This window comes from Ursus americanus, chromosome 20, assembly GCF_024610735.1.
Source record: "Ursus americanus isolate L20-20 chromosome 20, mUrsAme1.1.p, whole genome shotgun sequence".
NCBI lineage: Eukaryota > Metazoa > Chordata > Mammalia > Carnivora > Ursidae > Ursus > Ursus americanus.
Genome location: NC_142146.1, coordinates 17,129,820 through 17,147,665, shown reverse-complemented (window position 1 = coordinate 17,147,665; position 17,846 = coordinate 17,129,820). Strand labels below are relative to the sequence as shown.

At 34.1% G+C, this 17,846-nt stretch overlaps 1 protein-coding gene across 7 annotated transcripts in view; it reads right to left on the bottom strand.

Moving 5' to 3' along the window:
• Positions 1 to 17,846, bottom strand: part of SLC4A7 (solute carrier family 4 member 7) — a 110,991-nt gene that overhangs the window by 50,662 nt on the left and 42,483 nt on the right. For 3 of the 7 annotated variants that reach the window (XM_045774469.2, XM_087870150.1, XM_087870148.1), the window contains exons 3-7: positions 16,042 to 16,188; positions 8,637 to 8,775; positions 7,910 to 8,070; positions 6,552 to 6,740; positions 3,690 to 4,058 (exon numbers count right to left, since the gene is read on the bottom strand). In XM_045774469.2, coding sequence (XP_045630425.1) covers positions 3,690 to 4,058; positions 6,552 to 6,740; positions 7,910 to 8,070; positions 8,637 to 8,775; positions 16,042 to 16,188 — 1,005 coding nt within the window. The remainder of the gene's footprint in view (positions 1 to 3,689; positions 4,059 to 6,551; positions 6,741 to 7,909; positions 8,071 to 8,636; positions 8,776 to 16,041; positions 16,189 to 17,846) is intronic. The other 4 variants (XM_087870149.1, XM_087870151.1, XM_045774466.2 and 1 more) reach the window with 2 other exon arrangements.

Genomic DNA, 17,846 nt, shown 5'->3' with positions numbered 1-17,846 from the left:
ACTAATAACTGAAACTAAGTCATTTGGGTTTACTGCTTAAACTCAATGACCAAAGACCTTTGTGACAGTCCCTTCTCTTGTTAAATACCTAAAACAGGATGTTACCATGACCCAAAAACCTAAGTATAAAAAACATGTAAACTGTTGGGGTGGCCGGCTGGCTTGGTCAGCGGAGCATGCAACTCCTGATCTTAGAGTTGTGGGTTCGAGCTCCACACTGGGTTTGGATTACTTAAAAATAAAATCATAATTAAAAAAAAAAAAAAAGCATACACAAACTACCTAGCTACATGCTCTGGAAGCATTAAACAATTCTGAAATAAAAACTATGTGCTAAAACTTACCTCATTTCTCACCACCTTAGCTTAGCAGAGCAGTTACTATGATTCATCTTCTTTGACCTTTCTCTCTAAACTTCCAGAATAGTCCATTCCTTTATTAAAATAATTGCCCAAGTGGTGGGGGGAGAAGGCCAACCAGTATTTTTCAGTGGCTTCCACTGACTTCCACACAAGAAAATGAAGAATATCATTAAGGCCTTGGTGTCAACTGCAAGTGACCATCAATACATCTTTTTCTAACTACTAAATGTATTCAATCCGCAGATGTATAATCAAAAGAATACAAACATAATTTCCCAGAACAGCTTCAGCCACCAAATTTTGGAGAAAAGAGTAGAATGAAGACTATGGGGGAAATGTAAGGACATAGTGGGAGTTGGAAGAAGAAATGATGTGGAAATTCAATACTGATAAAGTTAGAGGAGGACCTGAAGTCGTTTGGCTAACCTGGTCATCCTAAACCTATCAGAACTGGCATGTGAAGTACACATGAGAGTTTTTCACCATTATCTTCTTTATGTAGTCCTTCCCAATCTCAGCTAAGTTAAAGCTGTTTCTCTATCAGTAAAGGAAGTGTCCCTGCTTGTACAATAAATCACTAGTGCTCAGAATTAAATGAGTAAATTCCCCAAAATTAAAACTATCATTAGCACAGATAACTCAGAAAGACTGTAATTCTTTAAGAAAAAACAATATGTATATATAAAATCAATACTGGGATTTAAAAATCATACTTTGGTGAATATATTGTTTTACCCTTAAAATTTTTTTCACAATAGCATATCTAACGAAAGATAAATCAAAGATATCAGAGTCTTCTGCCACTAGAAGTTCGAAAATAGAAGGAGTCAGAGCAGTGGTACACAAAGAGAAGATTCTGTCCCCCAAGAGACATCTGGCAATATGGAGGGACATTTTTGATTGTCACAACTAGGGAGTGCTAGTGAACAGAGGCCAGGGATGCTATCAAACATCCTACAGTGCACAGGACAGTCCCTTATGACAAAGACGTGTCCAGCCCAAAATGTCAATAGTGCCAAGGTTGAAAAACAGGGAGTCAGAAGGTAGTTACAAATACCAAAACTAAGCTTAACTCTTGTACATGTAATTATTCTCCAAAACATAATAGGAAACACCACTTTCTTTTTTACTATGGGTATGCACAAATCATGATCCCATGACACAAAATCTGTGTGTCTATAGATCTATGGCATTAGTCTCTCCAAAACAATGCTAAGGCCACTTTCCTCCTGTAACATAACATCAGACTTCAAGGAAACTCAACCAGAGTTTCTAGGTGCTTTAAGCACCAAAGGTAATTAAATCAGGGAATAACATATAGCTGTTCCTATTATTTTAATTGCATACCGTCTATAGAGGTGTTCTTAAACAGTAATTATGGGTTTTTTCTTGTCTTTAGAAATTCCCTCTCTTCCCTTCATTCTAATTTTTTTTCTTTAAATCTTATGGCATACTTATGGCAGAGGAAAAAAAAAAAGCTTAATATGGTTCTTCAATTTTTAGTTAATCGCTACTTTTATCTCCTTAACAACATGGCCTAACAAGCTACTATGAACCCGTATGTCATCTCCTAGTTCCTATATAAAATTTATAATCCCTCATAGAAACTGGTAAAACAAGAAATGTTCAGTATTACTGCTAGATGTAAGTAAAAGCAAATGCAAGGAATTAACTTTAAAATCAATTTTGTTCAAGGAAAAACAGTCTTGCTGGTTCTTTTTAATTAAGACTGTTGATTATTTCTGAGCAAATAATTCTAGGCATTTCTTTCTTTTTGTTCAGTTACCTCATTACTAGACTACCTATTTTCCACGAGGTACTAAAATCTACAATGAAATATGATACTGTAGATTTAGATCTGAGTTCAATTCCTTGCTCTGGTCATTTATGGCATGATCTTAATAAGTCTTAGTTTTCTTCACTTGTAAAACAGGGATAACATGAACCTCATCAAACTGTTAGAAGAATTATAAATCTATTCGAGTAATACCACTGCATGTGGAACAAACTATAAAACAATGGAAGCTATAGCTATGATCACAGTTAATGTTACAACGATTTAGCCACCAGATTTCCATTTTTTACTTCTTAAAGTATGTATTTTTTTGGCAACTACAATGAGCCTTGATTAAATATACTTGTTATGTTTGGAGAAATTCAATACAGAGAAGGAGAAGTCTGTCATGTAGTGGTAGGACCACGAGGATTTTGTCAGAGGACTTAGGCTATCACTTACCAGCTGAACGGTCCAGGGAGAAGTTATCTAACCTCCCTGAGTTTCTGAAAATGGGTGTATCCACTAACTCACACAAATTCTTATACACATTATATAGGCTATTACATTAAACGTAGGCTAGGAATGAAGTGTTACATGTTATCAGTATTATGAAGAAATGTAATAATACTTTTATGATTAAAACCACTAGCTCGCTTTTGTATGTCACACTGATGCTTAGCTGTCAGTAAAAAACAGTCCCTAAAGAATACTTCTTTATATGAATTGGGTGGAAGGATATACATGTTTAAATGTACATATAACTAATATATTATGAACAACCAAAATTACAGTATATGACCCTCAGATGAATTATTAAAACTTCTACCCACTAAGAAATAATTTTTCTAATTCACAGACAAAAATATATCCTTGCCACAACTCTAGGATCTCTGGTCTTGAAAATTTCAAGGTCAATTTGGATTAAAGGTAGATATGGCATTAAATAGAGGATAACTAAAGTCTATCCCATAATGTAATACTAGTCTTAAAATCATGATATTCCAGATAGCCATTACAGAACTTTGATCTTCTCAGAGACAAAAGGAGGAAAAGAACGTTCGATCCTATTTGTATTAGGAAAGTTAAAATATACTGCATTTTTTGGACAAAAGTACCAAATAGTAGCTGAAAGGCACATCACCTCATTGTACTTTATGTCCAATACGTGTTCATTCATACTATGAATGAAATGCACAAGAAGAAAAGCCATCATTTTTTTTTAAATCATGGAAAATTAAAAGATTACTTATAAAAATTTCTGTGGTTTTCCAAACCATTCAAATGCCTTGACCTGTAAAATCTCAGTGAAAATTTTTGAAAGGGCTTTAAATTATGTGTGGGCCTCTTTGTAGTCTTTCTATAATTTAAAAATGTTTAGTACTTCTGTTCTTTTATACAATATACTATAAAGGAAAAAAAAACCATGCAGAAGTCAAAATAAATTATAAGCATTATCTACATATGCTGCTAAAGCTCTGTGCTGAAAGGCATTCCAAATGCAAGTGATCCAGAGGCAGAAAGCACCACACATGGAGGATTGGAATAGTTGCCTGGAGTCATGTCAACATTTTCCTCATTCTTCTGCTCCTGGCCTCTCAGTGCTTCTAAGTCTTCCTCGGGCGGCTGAATGACTACTGTGGGAATATCGTCCCTGGCAGGTGAGACCAGTAGTTCTGGGGCCTGAAGCTGACTCTGGTGGGAACTTCTGGAAGTCAGGCGACTGACGCTAGGGCTGGAAGGAGGGCTGTTTTGAGGGGTGGGTACTGGGGTTGTACACCTTGAGCCTGCAGGGCTTCCAGCTCTTGAAGAAGGAAGAAGATGACTGAGAAGAAGAGATAAAGGCGATTCTCCTCTCAATGAAAGGTTTGAGGCAGACAGACCTGTTCGCAAAGAGTGGCGGGAGGCTGAAAGGCCTTCCCCTGAGATAAAACAAATAAATGAAAAATGATGAAATTCACTGCAGAAGGCAAACAGACACACACACACAAAATCAATTTACAATATAAACTGCAAGCTTTAAAGCCCAAAATTTCAAATTCATGCTATCAGAGTTAGCATGGCAATCAGATGTTTAAATGTTAGAAAGGCACTGAAAAGTTGCTTAAATTATACTTAGTTCCCTGAAGGTGTATCCAGAAAACAAAACAGAAAATAAAAAAACAATGCAAATGATAGATGGTGGGGGGCAATTTTCGGTTAGTAATTAAAATATCCAATAATGTGGCTTTTTAAAAAAACAATGCATTGATATTGTAAATTTGATAAACAATAAACAGCAAATGAGAATGTAATATAAAAATAATCTAAGAAAAAATACCCTAAACAAAACTTACAAGCACAGATAGCTTATATTTAGTGTATTTTTCCTACACTATACCAAACTGCTACAGATAATTCTCTCTTACAAGAAAAGTCTACATCATCTAATAATTCCTAACTTAAAATTGATATCAAATCTTTACAATTAGTCAATAGAGCATGACTTACTGGTAGCGTTTTCAAGTAAAATTTTAAAACATGAGGCAAGTTATAGGAATTTCTTTTAAAAAGAAAAACATAGTGTCAATTTGAAAGGATATTCTTCAGCTCTCTACAGATATTAATAAACATCCTAAAATATGCACCCATTTCTAATACAGCAGATAAAATTAAATATATACAATCTAATTTTAGCTCGATAAAGTATTTCTCACCAACAATGGCAATAACGAAGTAAAAGTCTAGCATATTTCAAAAAGTCGTGTATATTTATATTTCAAACACCTGGTATTCTTAGAAGTGTAGCTTAATGGAATAACATTGATTTTAAGAAAAATAGGAGAACTATGACAGTCAATCCCATATGATCTAAGTTATCAAAGCCACATGCTCAAGAGATCCCAGAAATATTAAAAAGATGAACTTCAGTTCATTCACCATTTAGTTAAAACTAAAGCTATATGCAGAAAAACTGTTAATTACAACTATAATACAACAAAATAACATGCCCATGCTAACATGGCATTTAAAAGGAAACAGCCATTGTCTTATGATTAAAAGGAAGCAAGTGACAATCAGGGAATCATCAGGAACCACTCCACATAAAGAATAAAGATGTAAAGGGTCTCTCTGAGTAAATGACCTCATTTCAGGAAAGCTGAGAATATGAAATACATAAAGATGAAAAAGATGTAAAACATGACACCAGTGGCTTGATTTTAAATTGAACTTAGGTCCATAAGAGATTTCTTTTATTCTTAAGGTTACTTAAATACACAAAGGCATCATTTTAAACAGATTAAAAAGAGTTTTAATGGTCAAATGCTCAGGAGAAAATGGACTTAAGTATGTCACACTGAGCTGCAAAAGATGATTACTGTCCACTTTAGATATATTAAACCCCATCCTATCACCAATGGCTGTTTGTTTGTAGAATACTTAAAAGCCATACTATTATTGCAGGGACAAAGAAGATGAACAGAAAGACATGATGGCCCATGATCTAATCCTTGAGTAATAGTAGCAGCTAGAGGCGAGAAGGACCCTCAGAAGCAACGCGCCAGCCCTTTGTACCTAGATTTTGCAGAGTCACTGTCATCAGAGCTCTCTTTGAGAGCCAAAACAGAACTCCAGTGAGGTGTTCTTCTTCTTTAAGAAGAGAAAAGGCAAAGCCTCCAAGTGTGCCTGCCTTAAAACAGTGATGGAGGTAAATGGCTACAAAAACATGGTTATCCCCACATAAGCCACCAGGTCCCATATAATCCAGGCTAGACCGTGAGAGTGGAGAGCTGGAAAATGTGGGTCTGTGCCATTCTCAATGGTTTGACAGACATCAAGGAGGTCATCCCCAGCTTAAGAACAAACCATCCATAAAAACCTGACATAAAATGTATAAATAAAGGGCAATCAAATCATCAAACCAACTCAAGAACACTTATTTAAGCTTAGCAAATAAAGCATATTCGGGAAACAAAAAAATCACTATGAAAAATCTAATATAGATAATAAAGGGTCAAATCCAAGACTTAGAATTCTAAAAAAGATTAAACTTACAGATCATAATTTATGCCTCCTTAATTATTCAAATATTCTTGACAAAAACAAAAAAGCAAGAAGAAGTAATTCAGGATTGGCTATAGTGGTACTAAACATACTTAAATGTGCCATTACAACAGAGTGCATACTTAATTTTTTCATCTGAATGATTTCTACAGATAAACTGTCATGTTATAAAGAATGATATTTTAGAAATGATATTTTTAAATACAAAAATAACATTATTATTTTTTTAAAAAAGAATAAAAGAGGTAATAAAATGACCTATAGAATTATCTGGAAAAAATATCTTTCTGCCCCCAAATGCTAATTGTAATATACTGGAATGCTGTTAGAGTAGAAGTGTTAGCAAAATTGGATGCCACAACTTATCTCACCATTCCTTTCAAGCAAGTGAGGGTCAGAATGTTTCTTGCCTATATCTGCAAAAGATCGAACAAGTGGAATCCGACTAGTGAATCTTTTCTCATTCTGATGATGATGTCTCTTCAGAAGAGCTTCTCTGACATTCTCTCTTATGGACTCATCCAACTGGCCAGAGGCTATCATGTTGTCCAATACCATATCTATTGAAAGAAAACAACAGCCGTTTTTATTAAATGAAAGAATACTTGGATGACTAGAACATAAACCATAACTGTACATGAAACCTTACTGAAAAATAAGATCTTTATATAGTTCTCTAGAACATACTATTCTCTTCTGATAGCGAATAATGTATGCATAAAGATAAATATGTACTGAGGGGAGGTGGGTGAGGATGGAGTAACTGGGTGATGGCATTAAGGAGGGCACTTGATGTAACGAGCGCTGGGTGTTATATGCAACTGACAAATCACTACATTCTACCCCTGAAAGTAATAATACACTATATGTTAACTAACTTGAATTTAAGTGGGGGGAAAAAAAAAGAGAAAAGAAAAAAGATAAATATGAACATTATCTAAGAAAAATAAACAAGTTACATGGAGACTCCTTATTTTTTATAAGTACTGTTATTTATAGAGGCTACTGTTCTACACTAATAGCCTTCCTATAGTTGAAAGTGCTTTCCTGATACGGACACAATAAATTCTATTAAACTCGATATATTCAATAATATTGGCTTCCTAAGAAGTGAAGGTATTTTCTTGCCTCGCTTCATATTTTTTGTCAAAGCTATAGATGAGTATTGGACTCCATTCAATAATTAACTATTTACTGAGAACCTATTATATGTAGGGAATATAGAATTTAACTAAGCAGATCAAGTTTCTGCCCTCAATCTTTCAGAGGTAGAAAAACCAATGAGCAAATGAAAGGATAAACTATGATGAAGTAATAAATTCTAGGAAGATGAATATATCAGGCGTGAAGGAGGTACAGGTAATGGAGAGATTGATGTAATGCCATATGATACATTATTGTAGTGATTGGACTATTTTTAACCTATAAAATACATATAAATATTTTAAAACAGTGCCACTAATTTGAGATGAAGAGTCAAGCTTTCAAACCAATGAGATTCCTCTGAGAGAAAACTGAAATCAACCTAACAGGTAAACTGTAACATTAACACAACTATAGACTATCATACAAAGGGACATTGGATTAGAAGACATCACATTGTAAATAATTAAAATATTACATTGTGTTATGCAATAATTGTAAAGCCAAAGTAAATGTCTCCTAATACCATTCAGGAAATCTGTATTTCAGTACAAATTAAATATTAAAAAAGCCTAATTGCTATAACCTGCTATTTCATCTAGAGTGCTTGCTCTCATGTCCAGCATCACTGTTCCATTTAGGATACAACTTCTTAGTTCAAAAAGACTGTGCAAAGAGAGAGTTGCCACGTAAGGTTTACTCCATCGATCACCACCATCTTCAACATCCTCTTCAAATTTCAGCCATCTGAAATGTGTAACACATAAAAATATTCTGTAAATAATGAAGATTTCATTTGCTTATTTCAATATGGTAAACATACACTTGTTCTTTTAAAGAAAAACAAAGATCACTACGACCAAAACAAAAATTGTCTACAAATTCATTTTTACAAATCAAGCTAATGGTCCACAGTATCTACACTCACAAGTTACAACCTCTGCAGTTCCTCATTCTGTTCTAGCTATCACAATAAGTCTACAAAGACACACTACGGAACTTCATGGTTTCCACTGCTAATCCTCTTTTAAACTGAAAATATGCAGCAGGACCTTGATTTTTGAAATTTATTTCTGTAATTAAAGAATTAAAATGTACAATTAACATAATTCATTCTATGCTATGTTAAAGTGGTAAGGATTACTTAAGAAAATGGATCTTGAAAATAAAGAGATAAACTAAAGCTGTAGCTTCCAGACTAGAGGAAATTCTCTCCTCACTATTTTAAAGCACCCGATAATAATTCATTATATTTACAACACAAGAAAAAAATCAAGAATAGCCAACTTAATCCTGAGACTCAGTATTATTACCTGGCAGTTTCTTTCCATTCATACTCTTCTCCATCTCTGTAACACAGTTCATCCATTTCCGTAAAGAGATCATGCGGAATGTGCTCTTCATCATCATCTTCAGTACCAAGAATGAACTGAACTCTTTGGGATGGTGTATCTTGACAAAAGAATTTAAATACACTCAAAAACTGACGCAATTCATTCAAAGATAAACTTAGTTTGTAAGTGAGATGCTTTTGTTATAAATAAATATAGTCCATCAAAATTCTTTTATTAAAATACTGTAAATCTGGAAGAAAACAAGGACCAACAAACCAGAAATAAAGAGTATCACAAAGAGATCACCTCCACAGGCAAAAAAGAAAAATTATATGTTAAAAATAAACAAGTGAAGGGTGCCTGGCTAGCTCAGTCAATAGAGTATGTGACTCTTGATCTCGGGGTTATAAATTTGAGCTCCCCATACTGAGTGCAGAGATTACTTAAAAATAAAATCTTTAAAAAAAATAAAAATATATGAAACTAACCTTATAATTAACTGATGTAAAAACAAATAAAACTATGCAACATCCGAAAACATGGAACAGTATACTCAAAGATAGGACTTTTTTCTCACTAAAAATGTAAGAAAATGTTGGACAAAACAGAAATTTTAAAAATATTTAATTAATATGTAGCTAAGTTCAAAAATGAAAAAGGAAAATCTCCCAAGTTCCAAAAAATGATGAGAAAAAGCAAAGTGAGGGGTATACAGAAACTGGCTTTTTATACTATCACAGAGAAGCAAAACTCTATCAGCTAAGGTTAGGGAGTCAGGACAAGTCACTGTTATGAAACAGATACCCCACACATGGCTTTTAAATTTAAACTACCTACCCAGTACAGGGTCCCTAGAAAAATTAGTATAAACTCTAGTCCAAGACAGTTGAAAGTCCTAGGATAAGCAAACAACAAGCATCAACTGAAAGCAAAATCAAATCCCATGACGCGAAGTCAAACTCAAAATCTACACCAAAGTAAACAGACCTACAGGCACTTGCAGATGCAACAAACAGGTTAAGGAGTGGATTAGAATAATTAATAAAGGAAAAGTCAAGGATGCCTGGGTGGCTCAGTCGGTTAAGCAACTGCCTACAACTCAGGTCGTGATCCCAGGATCCTGGGATGGAGTCCCACATCAGGGTCCTTGCTCAGAGGGGAGCCTGCTTCTCCCTCTGCCTCTGCCCCTCACCCCTGCTTGTGCTCGCCCTCTCTTTCTCTCTCTCTGGCAAATAAATTAAAAAGAATTTTAAAAAATAATAATAATAAAATAAAGGAAAAGACATCTGAAGAAATCGGACTGCATCAATGACAAATAAGAAGACGGAAAACTAAAGGTTCAGAGACATAAAGAACAAACTAAGAAAATCAAATAGGAAAAACTTCACAAAGAAGAAAATACGGACTAGGGGCAGAAGCAATAAAAAGCGAATTTGAAAATTTTCCAGTATGTATATAACATAGGTCTTCATATTAAAGGACTACCCTGAGACCCACGCAGGACAAACTAAAACATACTGTGACTGAACTTCCTGATGTTTTAAACCTTTCAAAATTTGGGTCTTGCAATTCTTTTGTCATATTTATTTCCAAGCAATATTTTTGATGCTACTGTAAGTGGTATTTTATCATCTCAATTTGATTGTTCATTGCTACTACAGAAATAAATTGAAATATAATTAATTACGTATCCTGCAACCTTTCTAAATTCACTTAGTTCTGTAATTTCATAGACTGCCTAGCATTTACTAGATACATGATCTTTTACCCGTAAATAAAGACAGTTTTGCTTCTTCCTTTGCAATTCGTATGCCTTTAATTTTCCTTGCCTTATTACACAAGCTAGGTGCTCCAGTACCATGTTCTATAGAAGTGGCAGAGGACAACCTTGCCTTTCTCCAAATCATAAGGAGAAAGCATTCCATCTTTCAGCAGTGAGATGTTGACAAAGTGTTTTTGTAGATGCTGTATATCGGGTAGAGGAAGTTTTCTTTTATTCCTTGTTTGCTAGGAATTTTATTATGAATGCTGATGGAATTTTGTCAAAAGCTTTTTCTACACTTACTGAGATAATTATATGGGTTTTCTCCTTTATAGTGTTAATGTTGTTATTTATATTGTTAGATTTTACACCAACCCTGATTTTCCACATGGTTATTGTATTAGTTAGTTTCCTATTACTGCTGTAACAAATTATCACAAACGTGGTGGCCTAAACACAAATTTATTCTCTTCTGTAGTTCTGGAGACCAAAGTCCAAGATGAGTCTTATAGTGCTAAAATCATTGGCTGGTTCCTTCTGCAGGCTCTAGGGGAAAATCCATTTCCTTATTTTTTCTAGCTTCTGGAAGCTGCCTACTTTGTTTGCATCTGAACCCCTCCCACTTACTACAACTATTTGCTTCTGTTGTCACAACTACTTCCTCTCTAATCTTCTGACTCCCTCTTACTAAGGATCCCTGTGATTACAACTGGCCAACTTGCATAATCCACTATAACTTCCCCATCTCAAAATCCTTAACTTCATCACAGCTATAAATTCAAGTTTGCTATAAGGTTAACATTAACAGGTTCTGGGCATTGGGAAGACAGACATCTTGGGAACCATTATTCTGCCTACCACAGTAATGGTATAGTATCCTTTTTAGATACTGCTGGATAAAATATGTTTTTAGTTTGTTAAGAATTTCTGAATCTACATTCATGAGAAATATTTAGTCTGTATTTTTATTTTCTTGTAACAACTGTATTTAGTTTTGGTATCAAGGTAATGTTGGACTCAGAACAATGAAATGGGAAGTGTTCCTTCATCTTCAATTTTCTGGCAGTCTGTATAATTTCTTCCTTACATGTTTAATTGAATTCATCCATGATGCCATTTGGAAGTATTTTCATTAGGGGAATGTTTTACATTACAAATTTAATTTCTTTATACATATATGGTAAAATTCAGGTTATCAATTTTTTTGGTAGCTTGTATTCTTAAGGAATTTCCCCATTTCATCTAAATTACCAATTTTGTTGGCATAAAATCATTCATAATATTCTCTCATCAGTCTTTTAATACCCGTAGAATCTGTACTGAAATTCTCTGATGCTGGTAATTTATATCTTTTCTTTCTCCCTAACCACTCTGGCTATATAAGTTTATCAATTTTACTTATCTTTTTAAAAAAATCAGATTTCAGTCTAACTGATTTTTGCTATTGTTTCTCTGGTTTTTATTTTATTCATTTCTGCTTTGGTTTTTATTTTTTCCTTTCTTTTCCTTACTTTGGTTTAATTTGTTCTATGTTTTCTCTTAGTTTAAGTTAGAAATTTAAGTCATTGATTTCAGATCTTCCTTCTTTTCTAAGGATTAAATGCTACAAATATTCCTCTATGCACTGCTTTGGCTGCACCTAACAAATCTGAATTTATAGGCAGTCCTAACTTTGCACAGTACCATGCTAAAGGAACCTGCACATCAGAAGCAAGTCCTAATTTTGCAAGATTTTATCTCAATCGTTGAGAGTACTGTGCTTTTCTTTTTAGGAGTTCAAAATATATCCTAATTTCTGTCATGACTGCTTCTTCAGCCCAGAGGTTATTGAGAAGCATTTTGTTTAATTTCCAACTATCTAGGGATTTTTCTTCATATCTTTATAGTTTAATTCCATTGTGGTCATAGAATACACTTTCAATCTTTTAAATGTATTAAGACTTGTTTATTGGCTAGAATATAATCTACCTTGGGAAACATTCTATTTACCCTTGTTGAAAAAAAATGTGTATTCTGCTATTGTTGGGTGGAGGGCTGAAAGCATGTATCAATCTAACAGATAATGTTTTATCCATTACAGAGAAAAGAAAGTTGAAATCTATAACTTTTATAAATTTACCCAACAACTGTAAATTTTTCTTTCTTTTAAATTTTATTAGTTCTGCTTCATGTATTTTGAAGCTGTTATTCATGCATATTCATTTAGGATTGTTATATCCTGGTTTTAGCAATTTAATTTTTACGTACCTTTGTGTGATTATCTTCATGTTTCTTTTCAGGTTTTGCTGAGCTCCTTGAACCTGTTTGCTCAGAGTTTTCATTAAATTTAGAAATTTTTTAACTATTATTTCTTCAAATATTTTTTTCTGCCACCCTCCTTTCTGGCACTACAATTATACATATCTTAGGCTAACTGATATTGTTCTACAAATTACTGATGCTCTATTTATTCATTTCAGTCTTTTCTATTTCACTTTGGGTAGTTTCTACTGATTTTTTTTCTGTAGAGTCAAATCCTCCGTTAATCTTACCTAGTATATTTTTCATTTCAGAGACTGTATTTTTCATCTGTGGACGTTCCATTTGGGTTTTCTTACATTTTCAATTTCTCTGCTCATCAGTCACATTCTCTTCTATCTTCTTGAACATACAAAGCAGATATGTTATAACCGGCTTAACATGTCTGCTTTTGAATTCCATCAATTCTGCCATTTCTGGATCTGTTTCTACTGATTTACTTTTCTCCTAGTTATGGCTCATATCCTCCTACTTTTCATATTTCAAGTAATTTGGATATATCAGATGCTGTGAATTTTATATGCTTAGGTGCTGGATTTTACTGTATTTCTTTTAGTAGTAGTATTATACTTTGCCCTGGCAAAGACCTTTAATTTAAATCAATTCCTTTAAGACCTGCTTTAAAATTTTTTAGAGCAGATCCACTGCAGCTTTTAGTGTAAAAATTAAGGCCCACTATTAAGGCAATACCCTTCTGAGAACTCTACACAATGCCCTGTATGTCAAGGTCTTTCCTCTATGCCTGATGGGAACACACCCTATTCCCAGTCTTATATGATATCCAAGAACTATTTAGCCTACTGTTTTCTCATGATCATTTCCCAGGTGTCAAGTAGTTTCCTTTGGCCCAGACCAGTACTCAACCAAAGATTCAAAAGGATCCTTCTTCAGACCTTTGGAAGCCTCTCTGTGTGTAGCTCTCTACTCTCTGGCACTCCATACCTTACTTAGCCTCTTTGGCTTTCCCAAATTCCAATCTCTATCTCAACTCTGACAGCTTGAAAGGTTCTGTTCCAGATTCCCCTCCCTGTGCCGTGCCCTGGAAACTGTCTCTAGGTAATATGCTCAGGCAAGTATAAGGCTCATCTCACTTGCCTCCCCTCTCTCAGAGGTCAGAGTGCTACAGTGTGTTGCCCAATGTCTGAAAATTACTGTTTTATATATTTTGTCAATTTTCCTAATTGTTTAAAATAAGAGGGAAAATTCATGTTATTCCATCACATCCAGAAGCAAAAGTCCTTTGTAATATACATTTAGAGAGTGGCGACCAGAAAAAAGAGACATCATTCTAGCAATTTCTTGGATACATATTGGCAGTTAAAACCAAAATAAACCTACTTCAGTGGCATTAAACTTTTCTAAGGATAGTTATTCCATTAAAAAGTCACAAACTTTTCCTCCACTAAATTCTTCAAACCACTATATTTAGACTTCACAAGTCATACCTTAGCCTGAAACATCAAACCACCTATCCTAGTAACCATACTTACAGTTTAGTAGATAGCATTCTGTAAACACATTATGTACCCTTTTATTCACACCAATTAGAGAAGCATAATGATCTACTCAGATTAGCAGAAGATATCCTAAACTGGACAGATGCATCATACAGAACAGCAAAATAGTTCTAAATTTACTTAATATCATCAAAGTCCACCAGTGATCCTTTCCGAAAATAGTACTGGTTTTTTCCTTGCTACCCCCAGGACTTTTGTTTACTATGTGACCACTTAATATTGTACTAGGCCATCATGTACTAGGCCATGTACTATCGCTCAGCACAGGTTTTTAAGAGATTCCCATCACATTTAGTCTCTCTAAGCTGAAGTGTCTCCATCTACAAAAATGAAAAAATACCCATCTTTTAAATAATGCAGAGTAGGATAAATGTGGTATATATGCAATGGAATATTGATCAGCCATAAAAAAGAATGAAATCTTGCCATTGGCAATGACATGGATGGAGCTAGAGTATAATGCTAAGCAAAATAAGTCAGACAAAAATAAATACCATATGATTTCATTCATATGTGGAATTTAAGAAACAAAACAAAAGAGGAAAGAGGAAAAAAAGAGAGAAAGACAAACCAAGAAACTGACTCTTAACTACAGAGAACAAACTGATGGTTTCCCAAAGGGAGGTGTATAGGGGATGGGTGAAATAGGTGATGGGGATTAAGGAGTGCATTTGGTATGATGGGCACCAGGTGTTGTATGGAATTGCCAAATCAATGAATCACCTGAAACTAACACTGTCTGTTAAGTAACTGGCATTGAAATTAAAACTAAAAATAAATAAAATAAAAAGTGCAGAGAGAATTAAATCAAACAGCATATGTCAAGGGCTTGGTGGAATGCTTAGCACAGAACTGGCATTTAATATATTACTATTCTCTTATGTTCATGCTGTAGCTATATGACCCATAGGATTCTTTCCCTCTTCTTCACACAAACATTCCTTTAGCATAGCACACAAGTGTCTACAAGTACAGTTCATGTACTTGCTAGAATGCACACACTAGGACCCATGGTGTAGAGATGGCCAGGTAGGTTCATAATGTCCTAAAAAAAAGTAACGATGCCTTGTATGTCCACTAACAGCAATGTCCCAAGAGTCCTCCTCAGGCTGTACTTTTATTTTGGCTCTCACCATTCACACGTCTCAGGGCCACTTTAATCAGTACTACCAATATTTATTATCAGGTAACATTCTCTTTCCTCTACAATATGCCTTTTTTCTTTCTGATTTCCTCTGTCTATTGGCACTTCTGTATTTCCCTGCTTTCAAACAAAAATCTGTCCTTTCACAGACAATACTATCAAATCAGAGCACTCTTTTTTGCACAGATAACCAAGTAGTTCAACGCAGTGGATAAAAATTTCTAGCCAAAAAATGTGTTTACAAATGAAAAAAAAAATTTAATCTCATCCAGGAGCCTGAAGATTCCAGATATTTGTTCATTGCATATATAAATAATGAAATATAAATAATAATGAAATAGAGAAAAGGAAATAAAATCCCACCAAACTGAAGCTCAAATGTCAAGACTCAACTTTTACAATTCCAGTGCTTGGAATATAATGAAGAAAATAAAACCCCTTACTTTTTTTTTTTACTTATCCAGAATAGATCTTAACCTATAAACTAAATACTTTCCTTGGAGAAAAAATATTATTACTTCAATTAGTATATTCTTCAAGGTTTATAATGTATCTAAATTACAGCAGACATAAAATTTAAGAAAGAAAATATTCTACTTTTTTAACAAAGCTTTTCAGGAACGAACTTTAAAGTGTTAACAAAGAACTACTGTTTTCTCTTACCATAAGAAGGAGACTCCCGTCCATCTTCTTTATCTGATTCTTTATCTTTTCTTCTTCGGTGGTGATGTTTGTGTCCACGATGCCTATGACGCCGACGACTCTCTTTACTAAATGGGACGTGAACACCAATATAGACAGCTCGATGACCTAGCCAAAGGTTCAGAAACATTACTGACTTTCCAAAAAAGAAAAAATACACACAAAAGTATACCAAATTTTACTTTGATGAAGAATTATATATAAGCTCATGTAATTAACAATGCTATTCCCTGTTCTATTCTTTTATAGAACACTAAATAGAATGCTATGTCATGGGTTAATACCACTGACTGATAAAAAAGGTTACTTGTGGGGCGCCTGGGTGGCTCAGTCCGTTAAGTGTCTGCCTTCGGTTCTGGTCATGATCCCAGGGTCCTGGGATCGAGCCCCACATCAGGCTCTCTGCTCAGCATGGAGCCTGCTTCTCCCTCTCCCTCTGCCTGCCACTTGTCTACTTGTGATCTCTCTGTGTCAAATAAATAAAATCTTTAAAAAAAATTTTTTTAATTTAAAAAAACAGGTTACTTGTGTAAGCATTAGTTTGCAAGGCTAAATAGGCATTTTGGGAAAGAAGAGTTTGGCCTATCTGAAATCCTACTATGTAGACATAAATTTATTCCATCTACATTTTGATGTCAACCCTAGTTAACAGAGATCCCTAAGAGATATGTTTTAATGATGATTAAATACCTTATAATCAATATTCATAAGCAGATATTTGTAACTATTTATTAATCATGGTTTTGAAAAATCCCAAATCAGCAAGGTCCAAATTACTCAAAGCTACATTAAATGTAAATGATCCAAATATTCCAATTAAAGGGCATAAATTGTCAGACTGGTGAGAGAAAGCAATACAATAAGGTTATCACATGCTTCTGGAATATAAAAAGCTACTGCTGATGTTGCATGATTCTCAATTTGTATTTTGACCAATCAAATGGTTATGAAAGGCAGTCTCTGCTTCTGTCCACTAGATAAAACTTAATCAAGGAACTAGAAAGCTAGCAGCACTATGTCAAATACTGAGGCATGAACTTGATTTCTTAAACAGTTTAAAGCTCCTATCTAAGCTATGTGGAGTGAAAGGGGTAGGGGGCTACAAGTTTAACTAATTTGCAATTATGCAAAAGACTTCTGGCATGGAGCTGCTTTTTGCCCTATGTACATTTAAAAAATAACATGCTAAAATATGAATAGTTAATGGCATTCTTTTCCTAACAAATTCCATAAGATGTTCAGAAAATAAATACCTCAAAAAACTCAAGATCTTCATCTTTAGATGAGATCTGAAAGTACAGTCAATCCACACTATTTGTGAATTCTTTATTTTCAAATTTGCCAACCTGCTAAAATTTATTTGTAACCCCAAAATCAATACTCATGGCAATTCTGCAGTCATTTACAAATATCCAGAGCAGCAAAAAAATTTGAATTGCCCAAAACACACATATCCAGCTGAGTTTGAAAAAGGTGACATTCTCGATTTCTTGCTTCAGTTGCCAACATATTAATATCAATAAACTTAATTACATTTAAACGAAAAAGAAAACTAGACCTATAGATATACAAAGAACTAAAATTATTTGCTTAAACATCTTCAAATACCTAGCACTCTGCCTAGTATACAGTAGGCACTAGGTTAAAAAAAATTATAGAAATTTAATACCAATTATTTTTTTAATTTTACCAGAAAATCCCAAAATTGAAAATCAATTATATAGCATTGGGGGAGGGGGGGTGATGGAAATGTTCTAGAATTAGAG